The 16,754-nt window shown below is 37.6% G+C and overlaps 1 protein-coding gene across 2 annotated transcripts in view; it reads right to left on the minus strand.

Annotated features, from left to right (window-relative positions):
• The window catches only part of STXBP3 (syntaxin binding protein 3), a 90,011-nt gene that overhangs the window by 55,184 nt on the left and 18,073 nt on the right, over window positions 1-16,754 (minus strand). The window contains exons 5-7 of one of the 2 annotated variants that reach the window (XM_004448982.4): window positions 6,840-6,918; window positions 4,847-4,947; window positions 836-990 (exon numbers count right to left, since the gene is read on the minus strand). In XM_004448982.4, the coding sequence (XP_004449039.2) occupies window positions 836-990; window positions 4,847-4,947; window positions 6,840-6,918 (335 nt within the window). The remainder of the gene's footprint in view (window positions 1-835; window positions 991-4,846; window positions 4,948-6,839; window positions 6,919-16,754) is intronic. The other variant, XM_058303100.1, reaches the window with a different exon arrangement.

The raw sequence follows: 16,754 nt of genomic DNA on the forward strand, positions 1-16,754 counted from the left end.
AATTAAACAATTCAGCCAATGCACTTGACAAATACCAATGTTCAAATTAAAGAATGTTTCAAAAGAGAACTGAGTAACACTTTGATTAGTAGTATATATTCACTACTCTTTTTATTAGTGTCATGCACTAATGTGAGTGCTTTACAGAAATTAATTTAATCCTAACAACCTTCTGAGGTAAGCTACTATTATTATTCCCATTTTATAAAGAAACTGAGGCCAGACGGGTCATACAGTCAGTAAATGGAAGAGCCAGGATTAAAACCCAAGCTATATGGCTATTTACAACATGGATGGCTATCATTATCAGAAACATAATATTGAGCACAGAAGCCAGAAACAAAAGAATATTGTATGATTCCATTTATACCAAGTTCAAAACAAGGCAAAACTAATCTATGTATCAGAAGTAAGGATAGTGGCTACCTTTGAGGACAAAAAAAAGGGGTGAGGAATGAAAGGGTGACAAGGAGGATCTGAGATGCTGTTAATGTTCTATTTCTTGACTTGGGTGGAGTTACCTGAGTGTGTTCACTTAGAAGGAAATTTAATGATACCATCCTTACATGACAGCAGACATTTCCTCTATACTTTTCTTAAATCAATGAAACAAATATGGCCGTAAACTATACCAAATTTAAGCTTTGAAAGTTGGCTATTTGTTAATCTGAAATTCAAGCTTTAAACTTTAAATCTCCTAGATGTAGAGCATGATAATTTTACAAAGAAAATAAATTCTGCAAAAAAATATACATAAGAACAGAAGCATTACATATCTCTATTACGAACAGCAAAGAGAAAGCGTAACATGTCCAGATGCTGTTTAATATCCTACCTTTTGTATCTCACTCCAGGATTTTCATCTAGGGTTGCACATACAGTAACTATCTGTTCAGCCATTGCTTCCATAACTGCATCTTTTCCATTTGCATTACTAGGGTCCGGACTGTAAGAGTAATAGAATGCATCCGGTACATCAAGAGCATACACCTAAATTAGGCCAAAAAGGGAAAAAAAATGTCAATTTGGAAACTTGCTTTAAAAAGTACATAAAGAAAAAAGTAGCTATTATTTGGGGATTAAAAAAAAATACTTGCACTAAACATGCTGTTTCCTGAAACAATGGTGTCTTTACCTTAATCAAACCTCATTTTCTCTGTCATCTTGATTTCATCTTTTCTTTTCTCACTCTCCTTTCCTGTTTAGTCTACCTCTCTCCTTCAAATCTTGTTTCATATACTGATTGTACTGTTTGCTTTTTACTACCTGTGCAACAGATGAAGGAATCTGAGGAAGTCAAGCTAAAATGAAAATCTATTATCTACAAGAAAGCCAAAACTGGCCTGTATATATTAGACATACATTAAAAATCTTAACCCAATGGAAAATAACCTAGAAATTTTCCATAATTCACACGTTTCTCTTCAGTTCTTTTTTTTTTTTTTTTAAGATTTATGTATTTATTTATTTCTCTCTCCTTCCCCCTCCCCACCCCGGTTTTCTGTTCTCTGTGTCTATTTGCTATGTCTTCTTTGTTCACTTTTGTTGTTGTCAGCGGCACGGGAATCTGTGTTTCTTTTTTGTTGTGTCATCTTGTTGTGTCAGCTCTCCATGTGTGCGGCACCATTCCTGGGCAGGCTGCACTTTCTTTTGCACTGGGCAGCTCTTCTTATGGGGCGCGCTCCTTGTGCGTGAGGCTTCCCTATGCGGGGGACACCCCTGCGTGGTAGGGCACTCCTTGCCCGCATCAGCACTGCGCATGGGCCAGCTCCACCCGGGTCAAGGAGGCCCGGGGTTTGAACCGCAGACCTCCCATGTGGTAGATGGACACCCTAACCACTGGGCCAAGTCTGCCGCCCAACCCCTATATTCTTGAGAGCTTTCCATCCACTTGCTTTAATGTGTATCTAATAACATTATTAACCTTAAACTCTCTCAGGGGGAAAAAGAGATTTCTTTAATCACTCTGACCGTGGAATCAGAAGAGAGTCAACTTTCTTCCTCTACATGCAACTTCTAAATATTATTCAGTAAATGTCCAACTTTTCTTCCTTGGAGCACCACCATATCTAATTTGCGAATCTCTCCCCAATGAAATCCTGATGTCTAGGACTCTAACTTTTCCTTAAAGACTTTAGGACCACTCCCACAGTTATCTGCCCCAGCCCATTTCTTTGCATCACTCTGGGTGGAACCTGGAACCTCCTACAATACAGTTTCAACCTACCTTTAAAGAAAGCCTTATCTATCATACCTTCAACCCCTCAAATCCATATTCCTGCTGGTGCCTTGCACTTTTCTGCTTCTGTATCTTTGCACTATTTCTCACTGCCTAAAAAATTAGCCTTTTCCTCTTCATTTCTAGTTTATGAAATCAATCCATTCTTCAAATAGTTTCCCAATCTCTTATTAAGAATTAATCTCTCCCCTCTCCTCTTGTAACAGAGACTGCAAGTTGCTTCCCTAAAAACTGTTCTCCCCTTTATTTTCAGTAACTGTACCTCAATTCTTTGGTGGGGAGGGAAGCCATAAGCTCAGCTACAAGACTACAATTCTCATTTTTCCATGCACTTAGCCATGTGTCTAGGCTTTAGCTGATGAGATATAATTGAAAATTATGTAGGATGTATGGGAAAACTCCTCAAAAAGGAGGGAATAGTCCCTTCCTTCTCCCCTTCATCCTGCTTCCTTAAGTAAGGATGTGATAACTTTGGGAGCCCTTTTGGATCATGAGGGCCATGCTGAGGAGACTAGGTTCCCCGACAGTTCTGTAGAGTCATCAGAACTCCCTGTACATCATGTCTCACTTTTTTTTACATGAACAAGAAATAAATTTCCTTTTCATTTAAGCTATACTTTTAAAATTTTCTATTATATGCAGTTGAACCTATTCGTAATTAATACTGTTTTGAAGATCTGTAATTCTTTGTACCTCAAGGCATATAGATGAAGGTAGGGCATAAATTTTGCTCATCATTTCACAGCAAATTGCTTTGCATCTAGCAGACAATAACTTCTACTGCATACAATCTTGATAAATGCTGATACAGGCCTTTGCTCAGAGCACTTAGTAGTATTTAACTTATATCTTCATTTGCAAACAAACAAAAATTCAAAGTATTTTCACTGTAATTTCTCTGAAGTAGTTAAATTTATTAAAATAATCCTCTTAAGATGTTTATCAAGGAAGTAAATAAAACAAATAACATTCTTAGGGGAAAAAACAGCAGACAGATTAGACCTTAAATAATCACAATTGGCAGACTGGTAAGTATTAATACAAATTTCTAAAGAGATTTCTCTATACATGCAAAGACAGAAGGTTATTTCCATCAGCCATCTCATTAGTCAGATATATACATAAACCCCTTCTTCAAATACAGAAATTAAAGAATTTTAATTCTAACTTTATCTTCTGTGGAGCAAGAGGCTCTGGAATATTAGTAATATTTATCATGTAACTGTTCATACCCCCATCATTTTAGGAAGCCCATATCCCCTACACTAAATTTACATATCATATATTTTTTTAAAGATTTATTTATTTATTTAATTTCCCCCCCTCCCCTGGTTGTCTGTTCTTGGTGTCTATTTGCTGCATCTTGTTTCTTTGTCTGCTTTTGTTTCTTTGTCCGCTTCTGTTGTCGTCAGCGGCACAGGAAGTGTGGGTGGCGCCATTCCTGGGCAGGCTGCACTTTCTTTTCACGCTGGGCGGCTTTCCTCACGGGCGCACTCCTTGCGCGTGGGGGCTCCCCCACGCGGGGGACACCCTTGCGTGGCACGGCACTCCTTGCGCGCATCAGCACTGCGCATGGCCAGCTCCACACGGGTCAAGGAGGCCCGGGGTTTGAACCGCGGACCTCCCATATGGTAGACGGACGCCCTAACCACTGGGCCAAAGTCCGTTTCCCCTACATATCATATTAAAAGAAAAAGGCCTAAAGGTAACTTTTGTACTACAGTTTAACATTAAGCAGCTATCTTAAAATTTTACAATTTGGATTATAATCTTTCTTATCAAAAACAGTAATAGCTTAAAAGAGAAATCCCTGATCCAGGACTTTTCTATCTCTTGAAAACACTGGCCTATTAGTTCCAAACTCTAGTAAACTATTTCAATTCTACAAAATGCTAGAATACAAACACAAGAGAACAGAGCACAGCAAAACTAAACAATTCACTGACTGTGAGATTTGAGGCAAGTTATTTAATCTCTTTGCAATTGATTTCCTTATCCTTAAAGTGGAAATAGAATCAGTATCAAATTCATAGGGTTGTTGTGAGGATTAAATTAATACATTTATGGAGAGCACTTAGGAAAGAGACACATGAGGAATATCATAAAAGTGCCTGCTATTATTATTATTACTATTATTAACTGAAGGCTCATTTACTGTTCCAAAGGAAAAAACAAATGAACAGAATAACCTTCATTTTGTAAATCAAAATAAATAACATAATATTTTATAAAAAGTTTATGAAAGAACATTTGTTTTAATATAAATGGTTAGAGAAGCTAAATAAAAATTTTATTTTTTGGAGTCATGTAACAGAAAATTATACTAAAAATCTTTCTGTTTCAAAATCCAGTAGTGCTATAACCTGATCTACATAGGACTTTGTGGCATATTTGAAATTTAAGCCCCAGTTTTCATTATTAATGCCTTATTCCAATTTAATGTTCATGTTCCTCCCGCCATAACATGAAACGTTTATTTGTGGATTAGTTTAAAAACTCACCAAAGATATATAAAAAATCATTGATATGCTGTATTAACAAATAAGCTCATAAAATCAAATTTTAAAATCAATTATGAACTAAAATTTTTAAAAAATTATAAAGTACCTGAGATTCAAGTGGAATGAAGGAAATATTTATTTCTTTGCATCTTCTTATTGACTTGGAGCAAGAAGTCTTAATTTTGTTAAAGAGACTATCAGGGCAAACTGAGAAGGAAAAACAAAACGCATATAACTTAATCTAAATTTTATCCTTCTGAATAAATCTTTCTAGCATTTAAGAATACTTATTTTTTAATTTATTGATTTTCAGAGTAATTTACCATGAGGGCAGAGAAAATAAATATTGTTCTTCACTTTATAGAACAGATACATTCTAGTAAAGAAGGCTATAAAAAAAATCCCATTTTCCCCATTCACAACCACCATAAAAAATACAACTTTAGAGATCTGCTAACAAAGCAAGCTAAAATTCTTAGCAAGGAAAATTATATCCAAACTCATGACTTAATAAACTTTTGTAGGAATTCCAGAACTTCTTAGGAATTGAAACAATTTGTTGAAATCTGTCATTAAGTGATCTATGCTGCAATCAGACCATACAAGTGATAATTCTTTCTTGAATTACAGGAAGTTCTCTAGTGTCAGGAAATTCTCAGACTAAGTCCTAGAACTCAGAGCCCCTCCTTTTTTCCTTTCACCTAAGTGTTTTTAGTTACCGTAGATCTAGGCTGGAATACCAACAATTTGTTCTCGGTGTTTTTTTTTATTTTTTATCTTTTTAAAGATTTATTTATTTATTTCCCCCCATTCCCCTTTCTCTTCCCCCACCCTGCTGTTTTTGCTATGTTCATTCACTGTGTGATCTTCAGTAGCTATTTCTCTTTTTGTCTTCTCTTCTCATTTTTTCTCCTCTAGGATTCACCTAGGATTCATCTGGGATTTGATCCTGGGGACCTCTGATGTTGAGAGAGGTTCCCTATCAGCTGTGCCACCTCAGTTCCTGGTTTCTGCTGCGTTTCACCTTGACTGTCCCCTTCTGTCTCTCTTTTGTTGCGTCATCATCTTGCTGCATGACACTTGCATGGGCACTGGCTCACTTCACGGACACTCAGCTTGCCATGCAGGTACTTGGCTCACCACGCAGACACTCACATGGGCACTTGGCTCACTGCATGAGCACTCACACAGGCACTCGGCTCACCACGTGGGCACTTGGCTCACCATGTGGGCACTGGCTAGCTGCATAGGCACGCTTTCTCTTCTTTTTCACCAGGAGGCCCCAGGGATGGAACCCGGGTCCTCCCATGTAGTAGATGGAAGCCCTATCACTTGAGCCACTTGGTGTCTTTTAACATGATGTTCTTTAGGCTAAAGATTCCTTAAGTTACTACAGGGTTTTATAGTCATTAAAATTTTTATCAATTCCATACTCATGAAGTTCTGTATAAGATTAAATGACAAATACCTGTGGTATAGTATTTTTTAGAATGTAAATTACTACTAGGCTTGACATAAATATCATATTGATAAAGTATACTACTTAAAGTGAGGAATCTAATAGCAAATACTCCAACACTTAGATTAATGGTAACTTTACCTCTAAGTGTAATTATTATATAACATTATAACATATAACAGAATTACACATCTCTAAGACTTCTCAGTGATTTTTTAGTTTTAGCTATTTTCTATTGGAACACATCATAATAAGAAAAATGTGGTAGATTTCCTCCCTTAATATTTGCCAAAGAGATGGCTGTTTCTTCAGTAATCTCTCAAAGGGTCTTATTTTTATTATATAATCAAATCCCCAATGGAATTTGATTAAAAATATTAAATTATTTCTGTCATCACCCTAGAATTTGAGACTTAGTTCCCCATACTGCCTACTTCACCAACCTGCCCCACAATAGTGAATTTTGTTTCAAACTCATTTGGAAAGAATTCTTTGAATTTTCTATCACCTTAACACAAATTAGGATAGCTATCTTATATTTTCAGATTCTTTCTAACATAATTATAACAAACAATAAATAATCACTAGCATTATAACAGTATTACAAAAAATCAGTACTTTAAAAGAAAAAATGACTTACAGTCAGTGAAGTATATATATGCTGCTTTATATCGGTTCTCCGATTTACTTGCAAAATCACGTAAAAAACAATCTACAGACTTAAAAAAGGTTAGATGTTAATATGTGCATTTCACTAAATATTAATTTAAATATGTTAACTTATGAAATAACTAGGATTATTTTGTTTCAATAAAAAAATAAAACTTTCCTGGCTAAAACTATAATTTATGAACTGACTTTTTAAGATGCCATATTTTCTAGCCGGTGGTAGCTAATAATATGTATGAAAATACATGGAATTTTTTAGAAAAATACTCACTTTATATACAATTTGTTTTCTGAATTTAAGGTATTCTACTATTTTCCTGAAAACTAGGTTGAGTTAAACAAAGACTTTCTATATTAGCCAATATGAAATATAAAAACACAGAGGAAAAAAAACTATATTGTGCAGAAGAAAATTCTACACTCATCAAAAAAAATACACCAAGTACAAATGTACTTCCCATAGTTAGCCAACATTCTAGATGCAAAATACACAAATTAAACAATTTATTTAAAATTGCTATAGAAAGAAGTCAATATATTTTAACCTTAATCTTATTATTTAGTATTCTAACAATTCAAAATCTGCTGAGAAACCATGTTCTAAAAGTTTTCATAAAAGCATTTCCCACATTCAAAAGATGTGTGTGTCACATCAACAAAGATGAAACTCAAAAGCCTTGAGTGAATTAAGGCAGGCACTAAAGGACAAATATTACATGACCTCACTCATCTGACCTAAGCACACTGAGCAGACTCACGGAAATAGAATCTGGAAGACAGATTATCAGGAGACAAAAAGGGAGTAGAGAGTAGTGAGCTGATAATCAATTTGGACAGTGTACTAATAAGGCAGAAGGGGGTACTTTGGCAGTGGAGAGAAGTGAGGGTGGTGCAGAGATGTGAGTGGGGCCAATGGTGCTGGAATGTGAGGGTGAGCAGGGCTGGGGGGGTGTGTTGGACTATCCACGGAACTGGGGGGAGGGCTGGAGGAAGGAACAGATGAGCTCTGGGGGGGTGGAGGTCTGTGGTTGAAAATACATTTGTGGAAATGTTCTTTTGGCAAATATGGCAGGGGAGGGTCACGTGTGCAGAGTGTCAGGGGCAGGGGATATATGGGAAAGGCTGCAATTGCAGCATGCGTTTATGGAATATGAATGTGTTCATCTTATAATAGGGTGTTATCTCAGGGGGTAGAGACCTGCACAATAAACAAAATATTAAACTCCCTCCCTGGGGAGTCCTGCTATGTTCTCAAAAAGAGGGGCAAGAGTCTCTCAAACACACAGGCAGTGCCTAATAAAAGAAAACAGACCAATATGTCAAACCTTCAATATTATGCATATAACTATGAACCTTATTTTTATAAAATTGAAACTTAGTCTAATTAAACTACTGCCTAAGAGTAACCTCCCGAAAATTTCCTTGTTACTCGAATGTGGCCTCTTTCTAAGCCAAACTCGGCTTTATTTTTATTTTTTAAAGATTTATTTATTTATTTATTTCTCTTCCCTCCCCGCCCCTCCCCGGTTGTCTGTTCTCTGTGTCTATTTTGCTGCATCTTCTTTGTCCGCATCTGTTATTGTCAGTGGCACGGAATCTGTGTCTCTTTTAGTTGAGTCATCCTGCTGCGTCTGTGTCTCTTTTAGTTGAGTCATCCTACTGCGTCAGTTCTCCGTGTGGGCGGCGTCCATTCCTGGGCAGGCTGCACTTTCTTTCGCACTGGGCAGTTCTCCGTACGGGGCGCACTCCTTCTAAGTGGGGCTCCCCTACGCAGGGAACACCCCTGCGTGGCAAGGCTACTCCTTGCGTGCATCAGCACTGTGCATGGGCCAGCTCCACACGGGTCAAGGAGGCCCGGGGTTTGAACCGCAGACCTCCCATGTGGTAGATGGACGCCCTAACCACTGGGCCAAGTCCGCCACCCCAAACTCTGCTTTAAATGTGCTACCTTACCCCTGGCATGGGACATGATTCCCAGGGATGAGCCTCCCTGGCACTGAGGGATTAATACCAAGCACCAAGATGCATTTGGAAAGAAACCTTGACCAAAAGGGAAAAAGATCAAATACAAAAGAGTTTTTTATGCTAAGAATTTTCAAAATGAGTCAGGAGATCATTCCAGAGGTTACACTTATTCATGTCTCAGGCAGATCTCACTAACTGCCACTGTGAACAATTCCTCAAATGAGGGTGTTCCTGGGGGCTCTAGAGCCATCTGGCAACATAGGCAAGGCACACAATCCCTTGAAATCAGCACCCTACCAGTGGGCCTTAGCTTAAAATGCATGAAAACCTATTTCCCCAATATAACAGAGTTAGACCCATTTATAATTTCCCTACACATGCTACCCCTTTATTTGAGCTTAAATTTAGCACTATGTTAAGTATATGTCTCAGAGACTTAAATCTTCGGTCTGGTCATGTGCCAGTTAAAGAATTGCAGCCAATACCTACTCTCCAGTTCATCAGACTTGCCCAAGACAACTAACAAAATGATGATGATGGACAACCCCCATCCCAAAAACTAAGTATTTACAACTGCAAGGAAAATAGCTCCTTCCATCTGCCCCATAAGATCTAAGCCCCCTCTCAATCTGAGGCAGAACAGGCATTACCATGCCCAAATTCTCAAGGTTGAGACATGAACAAACATAAGAGGGGAATGCAACCATGGACAAAATGAACTTATTAATGTAGTAATGGAAGAACATGTAACGTTGTTATAAAGATAGTGGTTACCAGAGGTTCTGAGGAGAAGTGTAGTTATAATAGGTAGAACATAGGGCATTTTTAGGTCATGGGAATTAAGTGTAAACCACAGTGTAAACTATGGACCTTGGTTAATAGCAATGCCTCAGTATTTATTCATCAATTTTAACAAATGTACCACACAATCATAAGATGTTATTAATTGGGGAAGGCATGGGTAGAGGGAGGTGGTGGGTTATATGGGAATCCCTTAAACTTTAGATGTAACTTCTCTGTAACGTAAAACCTCTTTAAAAATAAAGTTAATATATAAAAAAAGAGGTGTGCACACTATGTAAATTGGCACTGCTATCTAGCACCTGGTTGACTAACATTTTAAAAGATTCAGCCAATTAAGAGACTGAATTTACCCTAATTCACAAGGGCTTCAATTTTTTATCTTTATAAGCAGTTCTAAGATTGCTATCCCATCCACTTTTTTCTATTTTAATAAAATCAAGTTTTAACTTTATTAGTTCCCTTTTTAGTTTCTTTTGGTTTATTATTTCTTTTATTTAATAAGATTGTTTCTTTGTTCCTATCTTTAATAATAAAGATATTTAAGACACAGTATTCTGCGTATACTTTCTACATGCTCCACAGATTCTGATATGAAATAGTCTCATTTTTATTGCTTTCTAGTTTGTAATATACATTTTGATTTCTTTTTTGATACAAGGATTATCTAGGAATATGTTTCTTCATTATCATGGAGTTAGGTTTGTTTGGGTCACTCTTCATCATTTATTTCTACTTTCATTAGATTATAATCAGAGACTACGGCTGGTAAAATCGCTACTTTGAAATCTTCTAAGGTTTTTTGTGGCTAAGTACATAATTTTATAAATGTCCTATGGGCGTGTAAAAAAATGTATATTCCTTATGTAAATAGGAACTAAATTCTGATACCTCTTAAATCAAAGATAATGATTTAACTTGTGTAACTTATTTTTGGGTCTACAAGATCTAAAGAAAGAAGTATACTCAAGCCTCTTACTATAATTATCTTTTTATTTCTAACACTTTTGCTTCATGCATTGTTGTTACATGATTTAGTATACATAGGTTTATCAATGTGTCTTCTTAAATTTGCCATTTACCATTACATAATGTCCCTCCTCATCTTGTTTGAGGTTTTACAACTTTAATTTTACCTTGCCTTAATTCTAATATTGCTACTTGAGCTTTCTATTTGCATTTACCTAAATCTCTTTGCATATCACTTTACTTTGAATCTTTATCATTATGTTCTCCTAAAAAGTGTTCCTTAAGGAACAAATTTTGTGGTGGTGGACTTGGCCCAGTGGTTAGGGTGTCCGTCTACCATATGGGAGGTCCGCGGTTCAAACCCCGGGCCTCCTTGACCTGTGTGTAGCTGGCCCACGTGCAGTGCTGATGCGCGCAAGGAGTGCCCTGCCACGAAGGGGTGCCCCCGCGTAGCGGAGGCCCACGCGCAAGGAGTGCGCCCCATAAGGAGAGCCGCCCAGCGCAGAAGAAAGTGCAGCCTGCCCAGGAATGGGGCTGCATAAACAGAGAGCTGACACAACAAGATGACGCAAGAGAAAGAAACACAGATTCCCCTGCTGCTGACAACAGAAGCGGACAAAGACGACGCAGCAAATAGACACAGAGAACAGACAACTGGGGTGGGGGGGCGGAAGGGAAGAGAAATAAATAAATAAATAAACCTTTAAAAAAAAAAAAGGGAACAAATTTTGTTTCTTAAAACCAATCTGATAGTTCGGTTTCAGGTCCCCTCCACCCCCACCTACTTGATGGCACCCTCATTTGTTTGCTTGTTGTTTTGCTCAATGTCTGTTTTTTGTTTGTTTTTTCTTTAAGAGGCACTGGGAACCAGACGTGGGACCTCCCATGCAGGAAGTGGCTGCTCAACTGCTTGAGCCACATGTGCTCCCAGTTCAGTCTGTTTTCGCTCATTTTGTTTTTGCTCATTGTCTACTCTTGTTTTGCTTATTGTCTTGCTCATTGTTTTTGCTCATTGTTTTTGCTCAATGTCTGCTCCTTATCTGCTTTTCTTTAGGAGGCACTGGGAACCAAACCCGAGACCTCCCATGTGGGAGGTGGGAGCTCAACTGCTTGAGCCACATCTGCTCCCTCAGATTTTTCAAAAACATCTATTCACAATTAATGTAATGATCAAAATAGTTGGTTTATTCATTCTATCTTATTTTATTTTCATTATTTGTTTTACATTGTTTTCCCCCTTTTTTTCCTTTAATGTGGAAGCTGCTAAAATTACACTTTTCCATTTCCTTAATGATTACCTCCTCTTTCTCTGTACTCATAAGTCACATCTCTACTATTTTTTAAACATAAGATACTGATCAATTTCCCCATTAAAAGGCACTGGTTTCCTCCACTGCTTTCCTTCATCTCAAAAAAATACCTTAAGAATACTTTCTCCTCTAAAATGGGTACAATGGGAGGGGCTAATGAGAAAAGTAAGGGACATGATGTGCATGAATAATTATGAAAAAGTGATAGGTCAAGGACTCCCAATAGGGTCAAAGAGTTATTGCAGTTGGCATATCAAAGAGCATCCCAGAAAAAGGCCTGAAGCAGAGAACTGGACAAATGAAATTTATGATTAAGAACAAGGTGCTGTTATTAGCAATGAAGAAGTGTAGAAATGATCAAACAACTGGGAGGCTATAGGAAGACAGAAGCTAAGACTATTTGAAGATAGCAGATAAGGAACTGAGAAGCCAGTGTACTGAAGTATCATCTGCATGAATAATGAATATAACCAAGAATGATAACTCAAAACGTTTTGAAAAAAGTGATAGTGAGCTAGGAATTAAAATTGTCAAGGGACTAAAATGAAAGACAGGAGTTTACAGATAATTGCAAATAGGAGGTAGAGCAGGTAATATAGGACAATAATATAAGTCAATGGAAGGAGTTTTAGAAAGAACGAAAATAAAAGGGCTTTAAGCAAAAAATGAAGAGCAAAGAATTTATCACCTCTCCTCTGTTCATTTTTCTCTTCTGGAACTCCTAGAACTAGATGTGTAAAGTCTCCTGGATCTATCCTGCAAGTCTCTTATTTCCCGTCCCCCCCCCCCCCCCACACACACAATTTCTTTGTTTTTTTTGTTTGTTTGTTATTTGAGATATCCCACTTTGGTCTTCTAGGCCACTAAAATTTCAGCAGTGATTAGCCTCTACTTCAATGAACTGAGAAATCACACTTGTGCTTCAGAAAATCTTCAATGTGCTGTACTGGACTCTCCTTAGGCATATTATTTTTCTTTTCAGTTTGTCATCTTCTCTTTAAGAAGTTATATTTGCTAGATATATGTTTTCTTTCATTCTTACTGAGCTGCTTTCTCTCTGGCCACTGGACCCATTTAGATAGGTGGTTGCCTTTTTTTTTTTTTTTTTTCCAAGACTTATTTTATTTATTTCTTCCCACTCCCTTATTGTTTGTACTTGCTGTGTCTTCTTTGTTTCTTTAGTAGGCACCAGGAACTGAACCTGGGATGTCTGATGTGGGTGGGAGGCAACTAATCCCTTAAGTCATCTCCGTTCTGGAGCTTTGAGAAAGATGTTTCTTCCAGATCTTGCTGACTGTTCAAAGATTCAATGTGGAGACAGCACCCTGAAGTGTCTCACTCTGTCAAAGTGAACAGGGTAAGGCCAAAACTAATTGTAACCTTCCTACAGGATCTGAAAGACAAATGTGGGAAGCGGATTTGGCTCAACTGATAGAGCATCCACCTACATGCTCAAACCCAGGACCTCTTGACCTGTGTGCTGAGTTGGCCCATGTGGAGTGCTAATGTGCGCAAGGAGTGCTGTGCCATGCAGGGGTATCCCCCATGTAGGGGAGCCACACACACAAGAGGTATGCCCCACAAGGAGAGCCACCGTGCGCGGAAAAAAGTACAGCTTGCCCAGGAGTAGTGCCGCACACATGGAGAGTTGACGCAGCAAGATGACGCAGCAAAAAGAGACAGATTCCTGGTGCCGCTGACAAGAATGCAAGCGGACAGAGAAGAACACACAGTGAATGGACACAGAGAGCAGACAAAAGGGCAGGGGGGAGAAGGAGAAATAAAAATTAAAAATTAAAAAAAAAAGACAAATGCATAAAATGTCATAATAAGTAAGAGGTTTGGACTCTATGTATGAATGTGTAATTTGTGACAAAAACTAGATAAAGGTAGGAGGATGGATGGGTACACTTTGTGTATACTATTGAAGTTAAGCTAGTATCATCAAATGAGACTATGGAAGATTTAGAAGGTTAAATTTAAGCCCCATGGTCAAAGAAAACATCAGAGAATATGTAAGCTCATAGAGACCAAAATTAGAGTACAGTTGCCAGGTACAGGAAGAAAGGGAGAAAGGGGAGTTAATCTATAATGGATGAAAAGGTTTCTGTTTTGGGAGATGGAAAAGTTTTAGTAATGGAGATGATGAGGGTACTGTAATATTGCGAATGTGATTAATACCACTGAATGGTGTGCTTGGGAGTGGTTGCAATGAGAAAGTTCACATCATTTACGCGTTCTCCCAATTCAAAAATAAAAACAAAGAGTAAATGAAGAGACAATGACAATCAAATGTAATACATGACCGTGATATACACAATGATTCTCTTATTAAAATACAAAGACCCCCGCAATGGATATAAACAAATCTTAACATTTTCTTCTTTTCAAAAACACATAGACATGGGAGTAGGGAGTGGGGAGGTAATGCTTAAATGGTATAGAGCTTCTACTGGGGTTGATGATAAAGTTTTGGAAATGGATGGTGGTAATGGTAGCACAACACTGTAATGAACAGCATTGGATTACATATGTCAGTGTGGTTATAGCGGAAATTTTAGGTCGCATATATATTACTGGAATAAAAATTAAAAGCTAAAACATGGTACTTGTTTTGGTCAGCCAAAGGGGTGCTGATGCAAACTACCAGAAATCTGTTGGCTTTTATAAAGGTTATTTATTTGGGGTAGAAGCTTACATTTACCAGGCCATAAAACATAAGTTACTTCCCTCACCAAAGTCTGTTGCCACGTGTTGGAGCAAGATGGTTGCCAACATTCAGGCCTTCCTCTTCCTCTTAAGGGTCCACAGTCCCAGCTTCTTCTGATATCAGCTATAGGTTGAGATAAATTTTGTCTCTCTCCTGGGGCTTGTTTCTCTCTAGGCTCAGCTGCTCTATTCTCTCTACAAGGTCAGCAAAAACTCTCAGGCAAACGGCTCATCTCTCTTCCTGGGGATTCTGCCTCTCAAAATGAACCTTCTCTCTTTTCTCATGTATCTGCTTTTCCTGTGTGTTTACTTTCTGGACTCCAGGATCAAAACTCTCAACTGTCCTTTGCCATGTCTTTTATCTGTAAGACCCCACCCACCAAGGAGTGGGGACTCAATAACCTACTGACATGGCCTAATCATAATTTAATCAAGTGAAAGTGAAACGTCAGACAGACCAGTTTACAAACATAATGCATTATTTTTAGAATTCATAAACAATATCAAACTGCTACAGGCCTGTATAACACAGTGAATCCTACTGTGGACGATTGGCTCTTGTTAACAGTTCAAGTATAATAATGTTCTTTCATGAATTACAACAAATGGACCACATAGATGCAAAGTGTTAATGATGGGGTAGTGTATGGGCACTCTGTATTTTATATATTTCATGCATGATATTTCTGTAAACCTACAACTTCTCTAACAAAAAATCAAATTCTTAAGAAAAGTAAATTTTTAAAAAAACCCACATAGAAAGCAGAACAGTGGTTACCAGGAGTGCTGGGAGGGGGAAATAGGGAGCTACTGCTAAATGAGATTGAGTGTTGCTTGGGGATGATGACTAGAAATATACAGTGGTAAAAGTTCTACGGTCTTGTCAATGTGCTTCATGCCAAATAGTCGTCCACTTAAAATGGTTAAAATGATTTTTATGTTAGGTACATTTTACCACAATTAAAAATAAATTAAGTTTTATTAATTATTAGTCAATTATTAGTGCGTTGATGGTTGCACGCCTCTGTGAATATACCAAAAGCCCTAAATTGCTCACTTTCAAAAGGCAGCTTTTATTAGATGTGAATTATATCACAATAGAGAAGTCATAAAAAAGACATAGAAAGTTTAAAAGTAGCAGGAAGTGAGTGTGGCTCAAGCAATTTGGCTCCCAGGTACCACATAGGAGGTCCTGGAAAAGACGAGCAAGACAGTGAGCTGGCACAATGGACAGGGACATTGAGCTGATGCAAGAGGATTACACAACAAGGAGACACAAAGAAGAAAGACAATGAGAGGCACAACAAAGCAGGGAGCTGAGGTGGCTCAAGTGATTGCATCCCTCTCTCCCACATGGGAGGTACCAGGTTCGGTTCCTGGTGCCTCCTAAAGGGAAGATGAGCAGACACAGAGAGCACACAGTGAATGGACACAGAGAACAGACAGTGAGCACAAAACAATGGGGGTGGGGAGGGGGGTTGGGGGTGGGAATAAATAAATAAATAATAAATCTCTTTAAAAGAAAGATTAAAAGTAGAAAATTAGGCAAAGTTATACCAAAATAAAGCAAACACAAAAAAGCTATTAAAAAAAAAAAGCAATGCATGATCCTGAATGGGTTATAGGAAGGGAAAAAAATGTTTAAACAGACATTATGAGGTTATTGGGCTATATAAAAAAACTGCACTTGAAAATATATAAAAATAACTACACTTGAATATCCTTCTCCTTGGGAAATGTACATACCAATATTAAGTGGTCAAGTAGTATATGCATATAATCTATACTTAAGTATTCATAAAACAGGCTGGTAAATAGATGCATAGATAGATGGATTGATGAGAGATAGAATGATATGGTATACGTGGAAAATTTTCAAAATTTGTGGATGTGTGTATCTGGGGTATAGGGGTATGTTGGCGTTCTCTGTATGGGGTTTGTATTTTTATATACCTTGTCCTGCAAGTTTTGCAAGTATTTCAAAATAAAACTTAATATTTTAAAAAAAAAGAATACAAAAGACAAAGAAGGATATTACATATTGGTAAAAGATTCCATCCAGCTAGAATATATAGCAATTACAAATATATTACATACCTCACAACAGAGCCCCCAAATATATGAAACAAAAA

The sequence above is a fragment of the Dasypus novemcinctus genome, chromosome 9 (assembly GCF_030445035.2).
Source record: "Dasypus novemcinctus isolate mDasNov1 chromosome 9, mDasNov1.1.hap2, whole genome shotgun sequence".
NCBI classification, from domain to species: domain Eukaryota; kingdom Metazoa; phylum Chordata; class Mammalia; order Cingulata; family Dasypodidae; genus Dasypus; species Dasypus novemcinctus.